The sequence below is a fragment of the Mizuhopecten yessoensis genome, unplaced genomic scaffold (genome assembly GCF_002113885.1).
Source record: "Mizuhopecten yessoensis strain PY_sf001 unplaced genomic scaffold, ASM211388v2 scaffold9331, whole genome shotgun sequence".
In the NCBI taxonomy this organism is placed as follows: domain Eukaryota; kingdom Metazoa; phylum Mollusca; class Bivalvia; order Pectinida; family Pectinidae; genus Mizuhopecten; species Mizuhopecten yessoensis.
The window spans coordinates 441,046-465,731 of record NW_018407994.1 but is presented as its reverse complement, the minus strand read 5'-3'; the positions used below and the strand labels follow the sequence as shown (position 1 = coordinate 465,731).

The window sequence follows — 24,686 nt, the reverse complement described above, 5'->3', positions numbered from 1 at the left end:
TTCAGACTGTTATGCCCGTCCCGGGTCATTTCATAGATAATTATATGAAGTTTTGCATTGTATCTTTAACAGTGGTCCATGAGTAAATAATCGCATTATCAGTCGTATGTTTCCATGACTATTTCAACACGATTCACCAACGTACCTGGCTGCCTTCCATTTCCAAACTTCTGGTGCTCTCGGTACTTTGAATTTCCATCATATCGTGAAGATCAAGAACCACTATCGGATAAAAGATTAGAACACGCATGTGTTTGAGCTTTGGGAAGGATATGCAACTAATTGTTTTCAAATGCGATGAGCGAAAATCATAATTCACACAATCAATTATAATTGACAACTGACTATCGAACGAGAATGTTTTAAAAATTGACAAAGGGATGCCTCTTTCTGGAAACATTCAATCTGATTTGTTCATCATGTGGCATCATGAGGATCGATACATATTAACCTGTCATCGTTGTAATATTTGTGATATACAAGAAGTTTATGTAAACATGATGATAACTATCCCAATTTATGCCACAGTAATTAAACTCAAATTTTAGTGACTGGATGTGCATGCTTTCATTAATAAAAATCGGTGACTAGTCTATTGTAATTTCGAAAGTGTAAGTGATAAATACAGACCTTCGTAATTGGAAGAAGAATGAGGCAGAAAATGGTGATACCTCGTTATAATTCTTAGAGTTTGTAAAATTATGTTGGTATGTATGTATATAAATAACATGATCTTACACAGTACATGAAGGGTAAATTGCTCCCCCTTCGTGCAGGATGTTAGATAGGTAAGCTTCTTAACCCTAGACAGGCTGTCAGATTACGCTCCGATAAACATCCCCAGAGATTATGTACATTTGTACAAGAAGCACAAATTACGTTTCTATGTCCGTCTTTCCAATGATTTCTTTATATACACTGAAAACAAACATGTATTTCTGGACCAATCATACTTAAAAAGCCCAACAGAATCACCATACATGCTCGCATTTATTGACATCTCTCAGACAAAAAACATCAGATCTGAACATTGTTGTGGAACTATCTTTTGGTGGATTACTTACATTTGCAGACACGATTTCGATTAAGTAAATTGAAATGGATTGTGTCATATTTGTATAATAAAACGACACACAATCTGTCGAAATCTGAAAAATTAATTGCTTATCAGCGACGCAATCAAATCTTTTTATTGAATTGTGGTTACCGTGTAGAATGTTTGGTTTTCATACATAGCTGTTGTGCCGTGTACAGGTATCCAGTTTGTATTTATTTAATGACCAATCTTACTGAATGCTAAGGAAATTTCATTTCGAAGGGTATTGAATATTTTCATGATGTTGAGGTTGTGGTATATTCCTGATATGTTAACATTTGTGATATTTTTTCCTGATCCGTGTTGACGCTATATGCTATTTTTTGTCCATGTGTGATGAAGTTGTGACCAAGAACAATCCAGACAATGTGAATCGGTCAGCATCTGTTCTGGGAAAGGCCAGGTTAGACATGAAGCTTGGCAAGTGGGTCAACAAATTTATTTGGTCCAAGCCGCGGTGGATTGGGAAATTTGGAGAACCGACCAACTCTCTACAATTTAAGCTCAATGCCACGGAAGGGTGCAACCTATAGGCTCGGGGAGCAACTCCATTGGGTTCAGCCACAAAAAACGTTTAAGTGGTCAATCAGCCAGCATCTGTCCATATTGAGTCAAGGATACGATGGACGTAAACTTTTGTGGGCCTACCAATGACTTTACCGGGTCCAGGCTACAGTGGATGTGAAACTTGGCGACTCAGTAAGCGTGTTTGCTGGGCTGTCACACGATGACATGTTCGTCTTTATATCTTTCAAGAAATCAGGAATGCTGTCCAATCCGAAGAGTGGAGCTCCCCATGTGTTGATGGCTAATGTGAGGACTGCCACTGATAGCACGTTCATAACCAGTCCCGCTATAGCCTACAAAAGAAATGATGTTCATTAGTATACGAGCTGTTGTACCATCACCTCTACGTACCATGTACACTCTCGCGTTCTCATATCCCTTTTCCTTTTTGCTTTCCCCTTAACTATACATTCCCTTCTACTACCATGCGCTCATTTTCCGTACCATTGCCCCACCCGTTCATGTACTACTGTTATAGCATCTGGCCTTCCGGTACCGTAGCTGTCCTACTATTACCACGACCGGCCAACCCTTACCGTTACTTTGCCGTACCATACCGACCCTGCAGTTACTGTCTACCCTACTGCTCTTATCGTTATCATACATATTTTTGCCATTACACTACCTCTCGTCAACATGTACATACTCATGTTACCATGACTGTCTTTCCGTTATCTCTCATTACCATGCCTAGCTCTTGTTATCATGACCGTTTTTCCGTTATCTCTCGTTACCATGCCTAGCTCTTTTTATCATGACTGTCTTTCCGTTATCTCTCGTTACCATGCCTAGCTATTATTACCATGACTGTTTTCCGTTATCTCTCGTTTCCGTGCCTCGCTCTTGTTATCATGACTGTCTTTTCGTTATCTCTCGTTACCATGCTTACCCTCTTATTACAATGACAATATTTCCGTTATCTCTCGTTACCATGCCTAGCTCTTATTACCATGACTGTCTTTCCGTTATCTCTCTTTACCATGTCTAGCTCTTATTATCATGACTGTTTTTCCGTTATCTCTCGTTACCATGCCTCGCTCTTGTTATCATAACAATCTTTCCGTTATCTTTCGTTACCATGCCTAGCTCTTATTACCATGAATATTATGCCGTTATAACTCGTTACCAGGTTAGCACTTTCGTACCATGTCTACCCTCCCACTACACAATGCTATCCTCTATTTATCATGCTTGTCCATTACCATATCTGATATCCGGAGGTAGCCAGTGGAGAAGACGATAGCGTTTGGAGGTGTAGCCACGGGCAACATGAAAGCGAACGAGCAACAAATGGCGCTTGATATCATAAGGTAGAGAGGATGTTCTCCTATGTTGATGGCCTAAAGTAGAAACAATATTTCGGGGTTTTCATTTATATAAATCAACTAGATTTATAATTTAAATAGCATATATAAAGCCTGTCATTTTTGTTCAAATCTTAATTAGTAGTAATTTACTACTTAAAATAACACTTTTTTTCTTCTTTAAATACGGAGAATACACAGCAGTTATTATGCCATTGTATTTATAATCATTAAAAATAAAGGCAAACACATTTTGCAAAATTGGCCGAAATTCTTTTTTTATTGGTCTCATAACCTACCAGCTCCGCCATTATGGGCATCAGAAGAGTAGCTGTAGCAGTGTTGCTTGTAATCTCTGTAACCCCGGTCACAATGAGGCAGATAATCAAGTTCATGACCCACGGTTCAAGGCCACTGAACACTTGTAGTTGACAGCCAACCCAGCGAGATAACCCGGATACCTGTTTATATTATAAAAAACTGGCAATGGTTACTAAGCGAAATACTAGGCTCTGTAGGTTAAAACTGTATTGAATTCAATCATATATGTTGACATCATTTATCGTATCCTTTTGGAGACATAGACTAGAGTAAGTAAAGTGTTGTCAACTTGACCAGATTTTCCATCGCTGTTTTGGTCAACATGAACCTTCAACAATTTCATTAAGCTGCAGTCATTAATACATCACCGTAGTAGACTTACCGAACTTCCCTCAGCCAAAGCAAAACCCCCACCCAGAAGAAGAACAACTCCCCAGGGTATCTTCTGTACCGTGGTCTTCCAGTCTAGGATAGGTCTGTACTCGGTCTGGTCATTTTCACCGTCATCTGGCAGAGGACATGCATGGACATCACAACAATCACAAAGCTATCAGAGGACACATTATCCACGGCAATGGAAATTGAACAAAGCGGATGTCGTCTAATGTTATTGTCAAATGATTAAACATGCCTCCTTGTTACAAAAACCTGTTCTCAAAGTCGACACGTAATAGGGGAACTGCGAAAACATCAAAGCAAAAGGAAAGACAAAAACATGAACCGAGAAGACACCAAATCAAAAAGAAAAATACATCATGTTTCCTTAAAAAAGAAACAAAACAAACGCTCATTCTTATACAAAATACTGCGTAGTAATGCTTGTCCTGGTATTCCAAGAGAGTATATCCGATCTTGGTACATATCTGTAGCTATATATGCAATCGTACGCAATCCCTCCTACCACAAACTAACTTCCATAAATTTAGAAATGATTTGACGTGAAATAACGTGATGGCAATATAAGTTTACCGGTGTCTCGTCGACAACGTAAAACTCTAGAAATGTTGGACGGTAAAAGGAAATATCAACTTACCGGTGTCAGGTCGACAACATAAAATTCTAGGAATTTTGGACGGTAAAAGGAACAGCAGGACAGCAATAAATATGGCGGCGCTGGAATCACGGACGTATGGTCCCCTATAAAAAAAAGTCTTCATTATATTGAATTTTATACCTTTGATCGACAACTAATTGGTTTAAACGACACAATCTGACTAATTGTTTTTATAGGAGACAGATAACATTTGTTTTCACCTTTCAGTTATAGTGTTTTAGGCAGAGTTGTAGAAGTTACGAAAACAAACGTCACTCACGAGACAGGAGACTCTGGAAACAGGAATCGCCAGCCTCCAACACCCGGAATATCCCGGAACAGCCACAGCAGCACCAGAATAAAAAACAGCACTACAACCACAACCTCCTGAAAACTGTCATAAGAGGAAGGCTTTATACCAGACAAAGTATGCTTTAAGTATATATTCCGTCTTTTCGTATTGCAGAGTTATCGTTCTTGTGAGCAGGTATTGATTGTTACGTCATTGGTTTGTGTGAGAAAATTACGTCGTTTTCTCAAAAATTGATGACTTTACCCTCACAAACAAATGACGTAGCAATCAATACCTGCTCACAAGAAAAGACAACTCTGCAATATGCAAAGACGGAATAGCTGTTACTTGTAAACAGATACTTTTTGCAGAACTGAGAATAAATAGACCTGCTGTAACCCATTGCATGATCGTAAGAGGCGACTGATGTACAACGACTGCAGAGTGGGGTGTTTATTTGCTCTATGTATGATGTTTTTGTATATATTGAATATAGTATTTGTTTCATAACTCTAATATGTAGTATGTCATATAAGTATGCTTTTATTATGTAACTGTCATTTGTAGTATTGTTATTGTATATAAGTGTTTTGTAAAGTATGCTTTTTGTATATAAATTGCCATGAGTAGTATGGTGTTTGTATACAAATTATAGATAGTATGCTCTTTGGGCATAACTTGTATAAACAAAGATGCTGTTTATGTATACCTGCCATAAGTCATTGTTTTACGGCATCCGAGATAAGAACAACCGAAAAGCTGATTGCAATAATGTGGATGGAGTGAAAAGTGTATACGGAATATGATGCTTTCGTTTGAAATGAACCAACAAATAAAGACGATAAGGCATAGAAATCGACACATTTCCCTCACGTGCACAATTTTCTGCTTGAGAACCTTTTATATAAACAATAGATGATGATTTGGATTTAGCGTTTATATATTAACCGAATTGATAGGAATTTAAAACAAAAATGATACACTTTCCTATACCATCACCTATTGTGTGAATATAATGTATGTTCCTCATTTCTATGTTTTTAATTAGCTTTAACCGTGGAAACTGTCATGGATTCATAGCAAAATTCCGATCACCTTCTACCACGCAAGTCTCATCAGTCGAGTGGAGCGTTAACATCTTATACGGATAGACTTCCAAATTGTTTTAACTATGTCACTCGTTAATATAAACCCTATCGCTTCCAATTAGTTGTATTCAATTAACTAACTTAAAATTAAATTTTATATTTACCTTAGGGGTCCCAGTTTGTTGTAGTATATTCTCTTACTAATATATTAACCCAATGGCTCCGAATTTGTTGCAAGCAATTATTCTAACTGATATTTACCTTAGGGGTCCCAGTTTGTTGTACTCATTTCTAAGCGCATTTTTCACACGAGCCTTATTGGTCTCACCGATTCGTCTAAAACACCTGCACAAATACACAATCTAAATCAAAAAACAGTAAAAATGAAGTTTGTAACATATTACAATCGTTTCGTGAAAACTGAGATACATTTCTGTTTCTAGTTATTTAACAACATTTCGAGAAAAAAGTTATCGAAAAAATAAAAAAAATACACCACGTGTATCGCCATTAACTTTTTTTATTATTATTTAAGATGCGATCATTTACGCAACTTAATTATGGGTTTCTCACAATGTTTTAGCAATATTTCGCTTACTGAATATTATTTATTATGTTACAGGGTTTTTTTCAGTATAAAAGTTATAAAGCGTTATGGTTGCTTTCCAGTTAAAAAGTTATAAAGCGTTATGGTTGCTTTCCAGTTAAAAAGTTATAAACCGTTACTGTTGCATAAACCGTTACTGTTGCACGAGTGAAAGATAAGTCTAAAGATGAATAACTTGAATTACAATAACAGTTTTGGGTTAAATCTAGGTAATTAAGCACAACTGTAAAATCTAATATTTAGCTCAACTATCGACGATCACAGGTTCCATTCCACTAAATAAGAAGTAAGTGATTGGTATGTACGTTTACATTGATTGTACATACCGAGACATAGTAGAACTTAAGACACTTTCATTTGAAAAAAAGACCCATTCCATTAACACGAATGTTGTTGTGAAGCGTATGCTACACATACGGCTCTATCCCGTCCGTATGCTATTTTAACAACAATGCTAAGGATCCCGTACCACTGCCAACCAAAAATATATATATACTTGAAACTTTTCCCATGTATGACTCATCCCTGCAGGTGGAGGATCGGGAAAACAATACACCTGCTGTTACCCACTGCATGTATCGTAGGAGGCGACTAATGTGTGAACCCCCTGCATAATTAGGGAGTTGCTTTGGCGTCCTCTATTTGGGGACACAAAAGCAACCAAAATAAATCTGCTGCGCCCCTTGCAATATTTGGGATCTTTAGCTTTCTTTCTACTTATAACTGCCATTTATTTCCTAGCGCCTTGCCTGACAACACGTTATTTTTGACTTTAATGTTGAGCGTTCGTCCTGGTGAGGAAGGCAATGGGTTCCGTCCCCAGGCTGGGACATACCAAAGTCCTTAAAATTGTAGTTATTATTCACTTCTTAACTTCAGCATTAAGGGAATGGCAACCACTGGTTCACCCGTTGTCGGTATAATGTGACAGGGCGGAATGCTGTGCTAGGTGCCTTCGGCATGGCTTTTCAGTGAGATAGCACTATAAAGTCGGCATCAGATCCGCGCTATCACAAGGAGGCACGCACACTAACATACCCTGTCTCCTGCATACACACTCGCAGGCACGCATACACTACACATATGGAGGCACGCCCTTAAATGACCTTAGCTGTTAATAGGACGTTAAACAAAATTAAACCAAACCAAACCAACCCTGTATGACTTAAGGATCCCTGTACCACTGCCGAAACAGTATCTTCAAACTGGAAACGTTTCCCCTGTATGACTTAAGGATCCCCGTACCACTGCCGAAACAGTTTCAGGATCCCCGTACCACTGCCGAAACAGTTTATATAACCTGGAAACTTTTCCCATGTATGCATTAAGGATCTCACTGCCACAACGCAATGAGTCAATAACAGGATTTGAAGCCTTGCAGATTCGAACATCGATTATTATATTGTTGCTCTATTTTTATATTATTACATTACTACATTATATTTAATACGAAATTAAGGGGAGGTAAATACATAAACGAAAAAAAAACTGTAGTGCAATATTCTAGTTCGTAGAGACAAAAGGCAACAAAACGTTTGCTCTGTCATTACCTGAATTCAAATTTCAAAAATTGTATCGATATCGAGGAACCTTCCTTACATGTCTCGAAGGGAGTATAGCTGAAGCCACACCCATGCAGTGAAGAACAGTAAAGCCGATAACGGCACACCGAATCCCATCCAGTTGGCAAAAGTAACACCAGAGTCAGCTCCCGCCTTCCGAGACCGGTATAAACTGAAAAGAAAGAATTGTTATCGCCAACACGAAAACAAGTAATAAAAAAACAAGGAAACGAAATACATACAGGGTTTCAATTGGTGGGACAAGAAAAATCAGTAAACAAGAATTAAGGCGTACCAATGTCATTCCTATCGAACTGCAAGCTGTCATTTAAAAAAAATGTGTTTTTATTAGTTAATAAGAACGACTTACCTGTTTGCCTGTCCTTGAAGAATTAAATTGGGCGTGGTCCCCGTAAGCGTGGCTACTCCTCCGATATTTGCCCCGTACGCCACACCGAGTGCAAGTCCCTTTCCTATCCTGACCAGCTGCTCTTCAGTCATTGTACTTCCGTCAAGGTGACTAAATATGTATTTAAATCAGAACATTCTGCTGCTGTCATGTCACAGATGCATTCACTTCAAACTCTTGTATTCCGTCATGTTTATTATGAATACAGGCTTGTACCAAATGAAAGGTCCCACACATTTGTTCTTATATATTTATGCATTTCTTAAATTTTTCCGTTAGGCGGTTTTCTGATATGGCAACTTTATCTTGTAATTCAATTTTTGGTAGTTTTGGTTTGGTTTGGTTTTATTTTGTTGAACGTCCTATTAACAGATATGGTCATTTAAGGACGTGCCTCCGTGTGTGTAGTGTAAGCATGATGCGTGAATGTGTGCTGGAGACAGGGTATGTTGGATAAAGAGCAAAATCGCAGAACAGAAATAATTTTAATTGAGCAATTCTTGAAAACTGCTAAACGGAAAGAACTAAGAATATTGTGAGAAGTTTTTTTAGACAAGCCTCTTTGATGCTGCAAATGATTGTTTCAGTTGGTTTACAATTGTTTTCAGGATTATTCACTGAAAAATGTAAAATGCATGAAATGTAGAAGAAGAAAGGTGATGTTGATAACCTATAATTTGGCACTAGACCGTTTATGTCAAACTGTTGTACTCCCGCCATTGAACATTCTCGAGTGTGACTACATATCTCTAGATCAAAACAATGATATCCCTTCATGCTGAATATGCATTTGCAAAAAAAGTTATTATACACTTGTTATTCCGTCTTTGCGTATTGCATAGTTATCTTCTTTTGTGAGCAGGTATTGATTGTTACGTCACTTGTTTGTGAGAGTAAAGTGTTCAATTTTTGAGAAAACGACGTAATTTGCTCACACAAACCAATGAAATAACAATCAATACCTGCTCACAGGAGAAGATAACTCTTCAATACGCAGAGACGGAATAGTGACTGCTCCAAAATTAATGTGTGTGATAATCATTATTTTGCAACAAAATTTAAAGTATATTCCAAATAACGAAGAAAAGATCAGAACAATCACAAACCAGTCGCTGCCAAACAGTATTTATATGTTTCTGGAATAAAAGGGGTCTCTGTAAAAATGCATGTGAAGATGACTTGAGTCCATCATCTGCCAGCATGAAGTACGAGTGTCCACATCTTTTCTCCCACCCCCTACCCGGGAAGAAAAGTTTCGACACTGGCATTCCGTCTTTGCGTATTGCAGTTATCTTCTCTTGTGAGCAGGTACTAATTGTTACGTCATTGGTTTGTGTGAGAAAATTACGTCGTTTTCTCAAACATTGATGACGTTACTCTCACAAACAAATGACGAAACAATCAATACCTGCTCCCAAGAGCAGATAACTCTGCAATACGAAAAGACGGAATTGCAATTGCAGCAATAGATAACGTTGATGTTCTTTATAACATATATATATATATATATATTATATTACGCACTTTTTTTTATTTGTATGTTGGATTCTTAAGCAATATTCAAAAAACTTCACAATATAATTATTGTGTTTTCTCTTTAGGTGATGTCAGTTGGCCACTATGTTTGTCATGCTTATGACAATTTTACTAAACAATTTAAACGATGGATTGATTGGATAAAAAAAAGCCTGACCCGTGGCGTACCTTTCATCGCTCAATAGCTCTATCTTATCACCAGATGACTGTTCCTGACAAGGGTCTCGCTGTTTCGTGTTGTCTTCTTCAAAACTGTCTTCTTGTCCTTCTAGAAAAGTAAACCAATAATCCAAACTCAACAGCGATTCATTCTTTTACAAAGACACAGGAAAACAAGCAATATAATGTCACTGTATTTTTCTCCTCATAACAGTCGATTGTAAATATCTTAAATACAATCGACTATTGGGCACGAGGCAGGGCCTATACTAGCTAACAAGTAACTATTTCGTCTTTTCCTGTCTCTTGAGTGCATCGTTAAACTATTTGACAACAGTATATTGCCTACATTCCTGTAATTATGACCTTGCCCAATATACCGATTTTAAGTAATAAGAACCATTAAAACATACATTAGTATGGATAGAGTGCTATATAGAATGTGCCCATGGATATAACATCTGTGAGCAAAACATATATATTTAATAAAACTACCTGACGTGTGTGGAGTCTCCATGTCCCTGAGCTGGTGAGAAAACATACGCGATGCGTGATAACTGGCCATGCCCCCCTGAGCTGGTCAGTAACCCAACCTCATGTGTGATAACTTTGCTTGCCCCTGAGCTGGCCAGTAACCCTACCCGATGTGTGTCTACTGCCCATGTCTCTAAGCAAGTCAGTAACCCTACCAGACGTGTGTCGAGTCTCCATGTCCCTAATCTGGTGTGAAAGCCTACCTAACTGTTCATGCCCCTGGACTAATCAGTCGCCCTACCTAATGTGTGCTAACTGTTCATGCCCCTGAACAAGTCAGTCACCCTACCTAATGTGTGCTAACTGTTCATGTCCCTGAACTAATCAGTCGCCCTACCTGATGTGCGGTAACTGCCCATGCCCCTGATATGGTCAGTCACTCTACCTAATGTGTGATAACTGTCCATGCCCCTGAACTAATCAGTCGCCCTACCTAATGTGTGCTAACTGTTCATGCCCCTGAACAAGTCAGTCACCCTACCTAATGTGTGCTAACTGCCCATGTTCCTGAACTAGTCAGTCACCCTACCTAATGTGTGCTAACTGTCCATGTCCCTGAACTAGTCAGTCACCCTACCTAATGTGTGCTAACTGTTCATGCCCCTGAACTAACCAGTCACCCTACCTGATGTGTGACAGTCAACATACCTAATGTGTGATAACTGTCCATGCCATTGAACTAGTCAGCCCCCCTACCTGATGTGTGATAACTTTCCTTGCCCATGAGCTGGTCAGTAACTCTACCCGATGTGTGTCGACTGCCCATGTCCCTGGGCTGGTTGGTAAGCCTACCTGATATCTGTCGACTGTCTATCTCATTGGGCTTGTGAGTAAGTCTACCTATGTTTGCTTACTGTCCATGCCCCTAGTTTTTTCAGTAACACCACGTTATGTGTCCACTTCCAAGCATACAGGATATGTATCAGGTGTCCATGTCCCTGAGCTGGTAAGTAACCCAACATGATGTGTTATGACTTTCTACCTGCTGTGCGTGGAGTTTCCATGTACCTGAGATGGTCAGTGAGCCTACCTGCTGTGCGTGGAGTTTCCATGTACCTGAGATGGTCAATGAGCCTACCTGCTGTGCGTGGAGTTTCCATGTCCCTGAGCTGGTCAATGACGGCCAAAATGACTGGTAGCATCATGGAGGTAGAGGCCGTATTACTGATCCACATGGACAGGAACCACGTAGGGAGCATCAGACCAAGCAAAAGCCTATTTCATCAGGCAGATCAGTGAGCGTGGTCGGGACGAATGAAGGTACAACGATAGAAAGTTAGTGGGAAGCAGTTTAGATTTCAATAAAGAAACGAGACACTACTACTCCTTCCAGCATTGGAAAATAACAACAGCTGCTAATAATGTGTGATTTCAAGTCAGAAAATCGCGAATATTCTATATTGTATTATTGTTACCGTGAAAATAGTGGGAACAATACATTTATGGATCATCTGTATATAGGAGACGCACATCAAGACACAAGACTTGATTTAAAGCCAATTAATAATTACAAGATTTGTTTTCAGAGACACTCACATGTTTGGCTGAGTACCTAGGAACAGTATTATCCTCAGTGCTATCCTCTTGTGTAGATTAACTTCCTCTACAGCCACGGCTAATATCAGACCCCCGATAAATAACATGGATGTTTCCTGTATCAGATAAAATAAAACTGCATAATAACTTAATCATATTTGTACTTTATTGCTAAATTTTATTAGTTATTATATAATATTTACATTCTGTATGCTTAGACCCATTGACAAAAATTACATTCATAAATGCATAACACAGGTGTTCATAGAATCTCAGCACGTGGGAACTGATAGTAACCTGATCACACTGCGTAGTAATACACTACAAAAACTACTCACTCGGAACGACCGACCTAGATGCTTAATTCTTACATCTTAAAATATTATTGAACTGTGCTTTGTGAAATATCCACGTATTCACGTGTCCTGTGCTACAAATAAACATTGAATATGGAACTACATTTTGTTGTGTTATTGTTGTTGACGGTTGCTAAGATCTCTCACGATAGTGTCACATTTCCCCGCGAAAAAACACTGTTCTCGCCACTGCGTTGCACCCGTGTATAAGCAGGAACAAACCCTGTTTATTTGTTTTATTCGTTGTTATATCGATCCACTGAAAGGATTCGTCAATGTAAATATAAGGAATGATATTTATTTTTTCAACATTTATGAGGTCATAACAACAATGGGTTTTTGGACATATTTTACATGAATCGCTAACGCGATTCATTCAATATGTCCATAAACCCATTGTTGTTATGACCTCATAAATGTTGAAAAAATAAAAATCATTCCTTAAATACTCCATATTCTATGGCTATTATATTAGTTATGGTATAGATTATATAGATAATATTTATTATATACAGTGAACTGTCGCTTATATAAGCCATACCTTTGGAGGCCTGACAAGACGATATTGACAATGGTGGAAGAGTACTTTCTAGCGGTACTATACAATATGCACTCCACTTCTAGAAAATAGTATTTATATTTATGTAGGTGAGTTTATCATTCTCTTATGAACAAGATATAAGTATTCTTATCTATATTGATAGGCATAACAAATATATTGACCATATTGACCATCTCTGGCGATGTAGACAGTATCCATACATATAGTTGTGTGCACAGATAGTATAGTGTCCATCCCTTAGGAACTATACTGTATCCATATTTCTAAACATTTTCTTCATGTTGGTAAGTATGGATTATGAGAAGTTCTTTTTACACATTATCATTATCTATGTGACGTTTCGATGACTAGTACGATATATACACTGTCACATTCATCAGACAAATGACCAATGAAGCGTATGCAGACAAAGGTGTAAAATGTGTACGAGTTGTCCATAAAAACGATGTCGATTTCGGCTACGCTGGAAACGTATGTACAATAGTTGTTATATATGTACTATTGTGAGCAGGTATTGATTGTAACGTCATTGGTTTGTGAGAGTAACGTCATCAATTTTTGAGAAAACGACGTAATTTTCTCACACAAACCAATGACGTAACAATCAATAACTGCTCACAAGAGTAGACAACTCTGCAATACGCAGAGACAGAATGGTCCTCTCGGCTATAACTCCAATACATATTGAACAGTCTTACTAATGCATAGGTTCACCTGGTAAGCATCGGTTCGAGACAATTATCATCATATTTTTAATCATGACCAGGAAGTACACAAAACAATCATTTTGAGTTTAAATTTTTCAATATCTGGTCGACTGACGTTCTTAATCTTGACATCATCTTATGAGAAACCTATCGTTATTAAAGTGTCATTATAAAATAGAATATCTTTTGCCACAGTCGACAACTGATATCAACTCCAAAAACATTAGCTATTTAAACAAGCTGGCTGCAAAAGAATTTCATTTTGAAATATACCATTAGTATACCACATGCCCGACCACGCGGGTTTTCTCCGGGTACTCTTTTTTTTCTCCCACATTAAAATCCGCCGCGCGCTAAAATCCGGGCCAACAAGAATGATTTATATAAGTTGTAATAACTTGTTTCATAATTGTTGTAAATTAATAAAGTTTACATTTACCACATTTATTCTGGTCTTTTAAATGATGTTTTGGGTACATTGTACAGCATCAAGATCATATGCTGGCACACATATCCCTACCAATTTGTCAGCTGTTTGATCTGATGTGATAAACCTCTATTACTTTGTAACTGGGTGGAAAGGGTGTTATCAGTTAAGACACAACTTACATTGATATACTTTGTGCAGACGTCTGTTGCAGGGACCACGCCCAGAACAGGGAACAGGAAGACGGGGAGTAATGACGTCACTGGGATAGGAATAGTCTCTGTGACCCACAAGAAAGCCATCAATATCATCACGTACGCACACCGCGACTCCTTAACGTAAGACAAAACAATGCATCATCATAAAAACATTGGATTGTCATTGCCTAAATAGCAGAATGAAACTAATCATAGCTTACAAATTACATACTGTCATTTACACGGCAAACCTTTATCTCCATATGTGTTTTTTTCATCTGTTTATTTATTTATTTATTTATTTTGTAATATACAGCAAACTGCATACGGCCATCTAGACTGCAGCGGGTGTCTAATTATAATGTTTGATTTGATTTCTATTTTCAACATTTTAATTTGGTTTTCAAGGTTTGCATTGATATCTCTGTATCTGTTAAATACTAAAGTTATTTCTGAAAAAAAGAAAGACCTAAAATTGTCTGTTTTAATATATTTTGTTTTCAGCAAAGTCTACTTCGTCTGACTGGGCTCCGAGATAATAGATTCTATATTTTGATACCGATGCGACCATGCATACAGAGTTTTACATTGTTGTTTCATTGGTCGTAATCTACTGGCTTAGATCATGTGTTGTTTATGCAGCAGTCATTGCGATGAACGCATACAACATTCGCTCATTGATTTAAAACAATGTATACAAAATCGATTTATCATAAATGCTGTATATTGTTTGAATATGTATGTATGAGTTTATTAGTTTGTCGTTCGGTGTTGACTTTCTAAGAGACTTACGACTGTTCCATTTATGAGGAAGGGGACAGGGGCCAGGGAAGCTATGATAACCAGGAATATCGTTCGGAGTGCCCACAGGTCTCTAAGCACACTCGTTCCTCCATCCTTCCCCATGGTCCAAGGTGACAGCCCTCCGTTGATCCGGTCTACATGAAATCTAGCACAAAATCATTCCAACAATTCAAAATCGTACAATATAGACATGATGAGCATGTATCGCTAGATTACAAGGGATTATATCTACCCTGGCTTGGTAATATATCACCTGTAATTGATACTGTGTATCAGTGTACCGTAAGTTTTATCATCTGTATATGTGAGTATGTATATCTTTCGCGTTCCGTGTTATCTGTGTGTGTGTATATATATACATGGTGTATAGATAGTGTTTTTCGCAGGGTCTTCATCTTCACGATTTTTGTGTTAACAATTCTCCTCGAATTAGAAGCAAAGGATGGGTGTCTTAATTTGCTGTTGAACGGTCCCTCATACATAAAAGCATTTTTTTCTGGAAGATGCCTTTGGGTCAGACCTATATAAATTACAATATCTGAGTTTAACCCGTTTGACCCGTTGCGAGATATCGTCTAATGAGGGACCGTGAAATGACATGTCTTTCGTATATCTTCAATAAGATTCATCAGTTTGGAAATATGTGATATCTTCAGTTTTCTTTCTCCACAAATAATGGAGGTATTAAACGTGTCGATAGGGTGCGTATACACACTGCATCGGATAGGTTACAGGTAGGGGGTAGATCTAGTCCCTCCCCTGTTATGTCAGTATCTGGTCATACAGATGACTCAGCTGGTGTACCCCCTCATCTCTGTTCATGTTCCTAGTTTTCCTGATATTGTTGCTTCTTTAATTTGTCTCGTTTGTATGTGTTTAGATTTCTATTTTATGTCTTTTCTTTTACATTTGTTTTTCGTCACATCGTTTTACAGGTAAAATATAACAAATCGCTCACTCAGTCATACCTTGACAAAGGGACCAGTCGGTCAATGATTGGGTTTTTTAAAGGTACAAAAGATATAAAATTTGTGTAAATGACTGATTAAAATAATCATCTCCTTTTGAACAACTTGGACATGAAGGGATTACTATGCAAACGAGGTCCTACAATGTTCCTTTGCATTTAACAATTTACATTGTGGATGTAGTTGACTGAATGTATCGCTATTGCTCATGTCATTTTATGGTTGTCTTTTCACTGGAGACTTTAGAAAGCGAAGCACATGTACTTGGATTTTTGGAATCTCTTTTCCCGGTCTGCAAATGGTCTTATATTTCATTACCAAATAGCCAAACAGACTGCGAAGAAAAGGTAGTATCTGTGCATGTTGCAAAGAACGTTATAAAGTTCCAACCAGTGCTATACGCCATAGAGATGCCCTTCCACATCCTCAAACAAATACAGAATCTCAAAAAAGGTGACGTGGTTGGCAAAATGCAGACATCTAAACTAACCAATGCTGCTTGTTGCAACGGATGGCTTTATTTTTGTGCTCGGTCCTTACCTTGCTAATGACCACAACAGTGATACAAATACAACTTGCCGTATGTTTAACAACAATGATACATAAATTTGGTTTCGTGATGTGCTAGACTTTCTCCATGAGACTGACATTAAAACAACAATGCCTTACTTTCTCCTTAAAGGGCAGAAACAGCACACTCCAAAAGAATGAAACGAATCAAAGTTGGTAACAAAAAGGGTGGGTAGTTGAATATGATTTTTGAATTTTTGTGTTATTTCGTAAAAACTGTATCTTTAGGTATAGGTAACCTTTATGGTCACAGTTGTGTATTTGAGTAGTTCATAGTCTACATAATGTCTCTGAATGTACAGAGAAAAGCAACGAAACAAATACCGGGAATGAAAGATCTAAGCTATGAAAACAGACTGAGGATTCTGAAATTACCTACACTGAAACATAGAAGGGTGAGAGGAGACATGATCTAAGTATATAAATTAACACATAGAGGATATGATCGAGTTGTCACAGAAGGATTTTTAATTCCAAATAATAACAAAAGAACAAGAGGACACAGACTGACACTAATAAAACGAAGGAGTAGACTAAACTTGAGGAAATATTCTTTCAGTGAGCGGATTGCTTATCATTGGAACTCCCTTCCAGATGCCGTGGTTACGTCACCAACAGTCAAAACATTTTAATCCCGATTAGATAATCACTGTGGACAACCTGAATGCTGTTTTAACCACGAGATAGATAATAATGAACTTATTCATAGTCGGGACGTCATCATATAAACTGATGTTAAACTTTGTGATCTGAATATACAGGCATTATGCCTGCGTCCAGTATCTTCACGTCTGCATTTTAGGGTCTCTACAAAGACGTCATGTATATTTAAATAAGACGACGTATTCCTCTCATTTAAATATACCACCCTTTATTTGTTCAAGTATGTGCACATTGCTTGCTTAAATGTATAAAAGCGATTGTAAGCCTTTGTTTTTGTTTCACAATTATAATTTTTACTATTATCCAAATGTTGTAAAGCATTTTAGAGTAATTTTACAAATTAATTAGGGCGTTACAACCGCTGAACCCTTACGTCATCGGCGAGTCCTAAACGAACGAAACAGCTGTATGGTTCGACGTAATTCATTTTTGGCAAACTGTATAAATTAATGTATTAAAGTACCGATGAAGCGTGTATCTAAGGTTCACCTTTTAATTTCTGTGTATTACATATTAATGTACGGTGCCTTGAACGCCGACATTATAGGAACAGGCAATACCAGTCGTATCGTCTTCGACCTGAGCATTTCGTTGTGTTTTGACGTTGTAGTACACTTTGGATGTATTCCTCTAATTTAAATGCTAAAGGTATTTTAGAAAAAAACTCATTTCTGAATACTACTCACATTTCCTGGCTTAAATTCGATGTTACCTGATCAGCTTCACATCAGGGACGGCAGTCTGTCGGTGGTTAAATCAACCACACTGCTTTGCTTCTCGTTTTCCCCTACACCATTCAGTCTGTCAACGACAAATTTAATATACTAAACTTCCCAGGAAAATTCTTGCATATTTTGTCTATACCCGATTAATAATTCTAGCAATATATTTGCATTTATGTTTATTTTTACAATCAAACAAATATTACCACATATTGTCCAGATGATAGCAGATATATGTTCAAAAAGAATCAAACGAAATATTTTATGAAGTAAATGCATATATAAATAATTTACTGATGTTTAAAACAACGCTGAATATAATATATGTATCAGTCCACTATCTCATTATAGCTGTCAATAGGACATAAAGCAGCACACACAAACCAAACCAAACCAATCCACCACTTTATCATAGCTGTGAATAGGACGTAAAGCAGCACACACAAACCAAACCAAACCAATCCATCACCTTATCATAGCTGTCCATTGGACGTAAAGCAGCACACACAAACCAAACCAAACCAATCCACCACCTTATCATAGCTGTCAATAGGACGTAAAGCAGCACCCACAACCCAAACCAAACCAATCCACCACTTTATCATAGCTGTGAATAGGACGTAAAGAAGCACACACAAACCAAACCAAACCAATCCATTACCTTATCATAACTGTCATTAGGACGTAAAGCAGCACAAACAAACCAAACAAATACCAATCCACCACCTTATCATAGCTGTCAATAGGACCTAAAGCAGCACACACAAACCAAACCAACCCAATCCACCACTTTATCATAGCTGTGAATAGGACGTAAAGAAGCACACACAAACCAAACCAAACCAATCCATTTCCTTATCATAGCTGTCAATAGGACGTAAAACAGCACACACAAACCAACCCAAACCAATCCACCACTTTATCATAGCTGTCAATAGGACGTAAAACAGCACACACAAACCAAACCAAACCAATCCATTACCTTATTATAGCTGTCAATAGGACGTAAAGCAGCACACACAAACCAAACCAAATCAATCCATTACCTTATCATAACTGTCATTAGGACGTAAAGCAGCACAAACAAACCAAACAAATACCAATCCACCACCTTATCATAGCTGTCAATAGGGCGTAAAGCAGCACAAAAAAAAAAAAACAATCCACCACCTTATCATAGCTGTCAATAGGACGTAACGCACTAACAAACCAAACAAATACCAATCCACCACCTTATCATAGCTGTCAATAGGACGTAACGCACACACAAACCAAACAAAAACCAATCCACCACCTTATCATAGCTGTCAATAGGACGTAAAGCAGCACACACAAACCAAACCAATCCACCACCTCATCATAGCTGTCAATAGGACGTAACGCACTAACAAACCAAACAAATACCAACCCACCACCTTATCATAGCTGTCAACAGGACGTAAAGCAGCACACACAAACCAAACCAATCCATTACCTTATCGGACGGACGTAAAGCAGCACACACCAACCAAACCAAACCAATCCACCACCTTCTCCTTGCACACATATACGTATGTGCTTCAATGCTTCTACGCTTCTCAGAAAACAAAGGATGTTTTCAGAATTAGTTATTTTAATTAATACAAACAGGAATATTCATTAAACGACGATAGTATATTTGCAGTTTATATGGACGTTAAAATGTGTACATAATGTGTAAGTAGAGTAACAGCTTGTTAGGTGTAGACCGATAGTTGTCTCATCAATCGATACATGGCATGCACTTACTTAATGTTATTGCTTATTAGTTTCGCTTTGACACGCTTATCTTTTACCTAGCTTGTTTAAATTTTTGCCAGTTTTCAATGATATATTTACAATTGTAGTATTAATGATAATATTGAAAAATCAATCTGTACATTTTATTGTTTTGTAAATGAATGTGGCACATTTAGGACATGCACAATATTTTCTACGATAATTTTCTCGAGGGCTCAACAATTTATGTCGATGAGTTAAGGAATTAAGGAATATTCATGAAACTGGGGGTCAGGAGAGTAGTACCCAACACGTGAGCCTGTATCTGCCCCGCCCTTTCCAATATCTTGACAAATTACATCACGTCAGATCTAGACCCAAATTTCGAATGTATCACAGTACGCAATTGAGATTGGTACATCTATGTGAGAGTACACTCATAATGTAAAAAGTTTATGTAAAAAGGATCATCCGAGCGGCGAAAATCTTGAGACTTGGGGCTAAAAAATAAATAAAACCTTAATCTATTATGACAACGCCAAAATGATTACGTGGAATTTTGGTCATCTGCACTTAATACATGTAAGTGCTGCACATTTTTATCATTTATCATACATCCGCGTAACCTTATCACCAGGTAAATCACCAGGTAAATCACCAGGTAAATCACCAGGTAAATCACAGTCTCTGCTACCGTCCACTGTGTAAGTGGCAAATAGATACTAATTGGTCAGCTGAAATAGGTCAATTATCTTTTTCATTGAACCATATACAAGTTCAGTGGTACCAAAGACCATGAACGTTCGACTGACACATGTATTATTACCTCACACAGAGAGGGCACTCCATTAACAGACTATTATTACAAAGAAAAGCACTCTATTTTCTCAAGAAATCAGTTTCGGCCTTCGTTAGTACAAAAAAAATATATGAAAACAGTTATATTCACGTTATTTTCTGGATATTTATTGAAAAATATCCTTGTTATCAACAATCTAATATTGAGAAGTTTGCTATGTATTCAGGTTTATATTCAACCTTACTCACCGATTACGTAATTCATTATAAATAGATTATTAAAAAAAATCATTAAAATGAGAATTGAATATCCTTATTATGGGACAAAAATACATTTTAAGTACTAGAGTAAGTGATTCAAAGTGCACTACAATGTTTTGTCTAGTGTATTACCTTGTTCATTACGTGTGCACTACAAAGTGCACTAGATACCAAATTAAGTTTGCTCCAAACGTTACCTTCCCGATTGTTTATTTCTACTTCTAACTACCTTTTAATTCCTAGCGCCTTGCTTGGCAACACCTCACTTTTGGCTTTAATATTGAACGTTCGCCCAGGTGAGGAAGGTAATGGGTTCTGTCCACAGGCCGGGACATACCAAAGTCCTTAAAAATGGTAGTTGTGATTCCCTGCTTAACGTTCAGCGTTTGGGGTAATGACAACACTCGTACAATACTCGTTGTCAGTATAATGTGACCGGGCGGAATGCTGTGCTGGGTGCCTTCGGCATGGTATTTCAGTGAGTGAGATAACACTATAAAGTCGGCATCAGATCCGCGCTATCACAAGGTGGCAAGTACAACAACATACCCTGTCTCGGGCACTCATACACACATGCACGCTTACACAACACACATGGAGGCATGACCTTAGCTATTAATAGGACGCTAAATAATATAAAAACCAAACCATCCTGATTGCATAACAAAACTATCATACTTAGTTGAGCGCACGAGAAGTTATGTCTAACGTTCGAGATTACAGGTCGAGCGCTCCAGAAGTATGTCGAGAACTCGATATAATTAAAGTAGAAAATAATATTGTGCATATCCTAAATGTACCACCGTAGAAACTGGAAGAGCGTAGGCAGAGACTCCTTAAATGTAACACGTAACAGGGCATTAGGTAAGAACACTTGGTTGCAACGTGAATTAAAAAGAAAAAAAGAAGAACGCAAATATCATGTAACACCAATGACATATTTTCATTTTCCTATCCGAGTAAAGTTAAATATTTATTCATGCAATAACAAAAACGTTTTAACTTTACTCTGCAAAACAAGGATGATAAAGTAAGACAGTTTTTCGTCATTCAGAAGAACCTTTTATGGTCAAATGATAATGTCACATATCAGGACACTCTGAGTATGGTATGGGAAAATTGACATTTTGTCTGAGTTTGAAGAGTTTGGGGTCAGAGCCTATGCTTGACGTAGTTCTGACTCTTAATTCTACACATGATGATGAAAATTCCATCCTCCTTAACTTAATACTGATTGACTTCACCCATGCAGGATTTGCGTGAGAAAGTTATTCGAATACAAGAGTAGTTTAAGTACATTTTGCAAAGATGACACACAAATTTATCGTAACATACTTCGGTTATAGAAGTAAAGAGTACGATACACTACCAATAAACTTACAAATCAAAGATTCACAGCAAGCTTGTGTAATTCCGTCTTTTCGTATTGCAGAGTTATCTGCTCTTGTGAGCAGGTATTGATTGTTACGTCATTTGTTTGTGGGAGTAACGTCATCAATTTTTGAGAAAACGACGTAATTTTTTCACACAAACCAATGACGAAACAAGCAATACCTGCCCACAAGAGAAGATAACTCTGCAATACGCAAAGACGGAATACTTCTTTGTTAATGGAAACGCATATCTCATTTAAATACCGTCACGTTTCTTAAAGTCAGCCAGTAAGTAACTAAAACAATTTGTGTTTTTTAGTACCTCCTACACAGGATTAAGATAAAGGTAGTTTGCACACAGTTTGCCCCTATATTAATAACATTTACACTGGGCGAATTTCCCAGGTTTACTGTAATAACTGCAACATCGTTTCCCACAGAAAAAGTAACTGGGAATTTCGGTGAGGTTTTTTATTCATGTTGTTTTTATACGTTTTTTTTTTTGTAACACAGAAACCTGGAACTAAACAAAATCATCAAAAATATGTATAGAAAAACATGATAAAACTCCCATGTGTTGCCACGATCGTGAATATCAACTATTGTTTCTCTATGCAGAGACTAGTCCACTAAAACTGACCATAATCACAGGCTTTAGAACATTGACCTGTTGCCCAATGTAACAGGTTGCCGGTCCGTCTTTTGGAGCTTATAGTTATGGTCAATTATATCTAACTAGGCAGATATTCCACGTGAGAATTTACGAGCCTATCGGGTTCCCAGATTAGTCGATTTATGCATACAAGCAGTGGGATACACACACATTTTCTTCCCCCTCAAACGTGGTTTTAGTGTTATAGGGTTTAATGTCCTATTAAAAGCTAAGGTAATTTAAGGACGTTTACCCAACTGTGAACTGTCCTTAATAAAAAAAAATGTATGTATACATAGTCATGAGTGATACTTATACTATCTACGCCCACCAATGTAAATCCGGATGAAGCGTAGTTCGATAGAGGCTGTTCATTATGGTTTCTGAGTACACCAATATGCTACTATATAGGTGTGGTCCAAACCTACTTCGTCGTCGGGGGTTTTCATACTGTGTAGTGCCTCCAGGACATCTACTACCAACGGAAGTATGAACATTTCCATTGTGACGGACTCATCGACAAAGCGTATGTCACCCCCCCCCCCCCCCCCAGCCTGTAACCCCCAAACCCTTTCACCCTTTCTCACACAAATGTTCATATACGCTATTTACCTCATCATTGATTATCAAAGTGACATGTTTCCTATATAATGTTGTCAAAAATTGTGCTAATTTCTCTCAAAATTTCCGATCGTAAAAAAGACATGTAATGGTGAACCCAATGCAGCACGCTATCGCCAAGAACGCATAAAATGTGTGACATAAATGGTTACGCTACCCTCATAACCCTATATGAAGTGAGTATTTCTGTGGTTACGCACCAGCATTGTTCCTGTTCCTAGACATTCCGCCAAACATATAAGTGTCTTAGAAGAATTCTTGGCATTGAAAGAGTCCAACCGCTTTGTCTATTAAATAGTCACTGATAAAAGAGTATCATTCACAAGCTTGCATGGTATAAAGAACAACCTTCCGTTATATCACTGATCATATTTTTCTAAGATAATCTTTGATTAATACTTATACGTATCTCTATCGTCATTACGTCAAACGCTCAGTATCAACTGGTCGAACGAAAACAATTGATCGCCAGTGTATTGAAAGAAGAATTGAGTCACTCCAGCTTTCGATCGTTGTACCCCGTGTTCATGTCTCTGAACAACTGGAAATCGAGTTCATAACAATAATTCATAAGTCTTATTACAAAACCAATTTGTTTCTAAAATATTAATATGGTAGAAAGTCGATCAGACCCTTTGTCATTAAAGTGTTCAATGATACTTTCTCAAGGGAAATTAAACCTTCTATATAAACACTATTATTCTAAAGCATTCGGTGATAAATGCCCTTTATATCAAAATAGTTATATAAATTATACTCCGTACCAATGACAATTGTAAAGAATGTTACATTGTAACTTAGGGATATCATCTAGACTTCTTATCAAATGGGGATATTGATGACAGCATATGTTGTTGAATAACTTTTACCGTTAATCAAAAAGGACATACTAGTAACATAAATCCAGATCACCTATTCCGTCTTTGCGTATTATAGAGTTATCTTCTCTTGGGAGCAGGTATTGATTGTTACGTTATTGGTTTGTGTGAGAAAATTACGTCGTTTTCTCAAAAATTGATGACGTTACTCTCACAAACAAGTGAGCTAACAATCAATACCTGCTCCCAAGAGAAGATAACTCTGCAATACGCACAGTCGGAATTAGTCGGACTCTACGCCATGTCACTGTTGAATTCAGGTACCTAACCTTCTGTATGTAATAACACTATGTCCGATTTGATTAAAAACGGTGTTGTGTGCTGATCACCATTGACATTGTCATGT

The 24,686-nt window shown here is 37.6% G+C and overlaps 1 protein-coding gene across 2 annotated transcripts; it reads right to left on the bottom strand.

Moving 5' to 3' along the window:
- Nucleotides 1–980: 980 nt before the first annotated feature.
- Nucleotides 981–19,636, bottom strand: LOC110457837 (solute carrier family 13 member 5-like). 2 transcript variants are annotated; one of them, XM_021509277.1, is made up of 16 exons: nucleotides 19,495–19,636; nucleotides 17,985–18,099; nucleotides 15,086–15,242; nucleotides 14,279–14,428; nucleotides 12,045–12,160; nucleotides 11,587–11,723; nucleotides 9,984–10,083; nucleotides 8,241–8,390; nucleotides 7,908–8,042; nucleotides 5,963–6,046; nucleotides 4,602–4,715; nucleotides 4,322–4,425; nucleotides 3,671–3,795; nucleotides 3,267–3,428; nucleotides 2,866–3,003; nucleotides 981–1,956 (listed from the first exon to the last, which is right to left on the bottom strand). In XM_021509277.1, exons 3-16 carry the CDS (start codon nucleotides 15,197–15,199, stop codon nucleotides 1,753–1,755), a joined length of 1,833 nt encoding a protein of 610 aa, XP_021364952.1. In that variant the 5' UTR covers nucleotides 15,200–15,242; nucleotides 17,985–18,099; nucleotides 19,495–19,636; the 3' UTR covers nucleotides 981–1,752. The 2 variants fall into 2 exon arrangements, with proteins under 2 accessions (XP_021364952.1, XP_021364953.1); XM_021509278.1 differs by lacking the exons at nucleotides 14,279–14,428; nucleotides 15,086–15,242.
- Nucleotides 19,637–24,686: the final 5,050 nt, after the last annotated feature.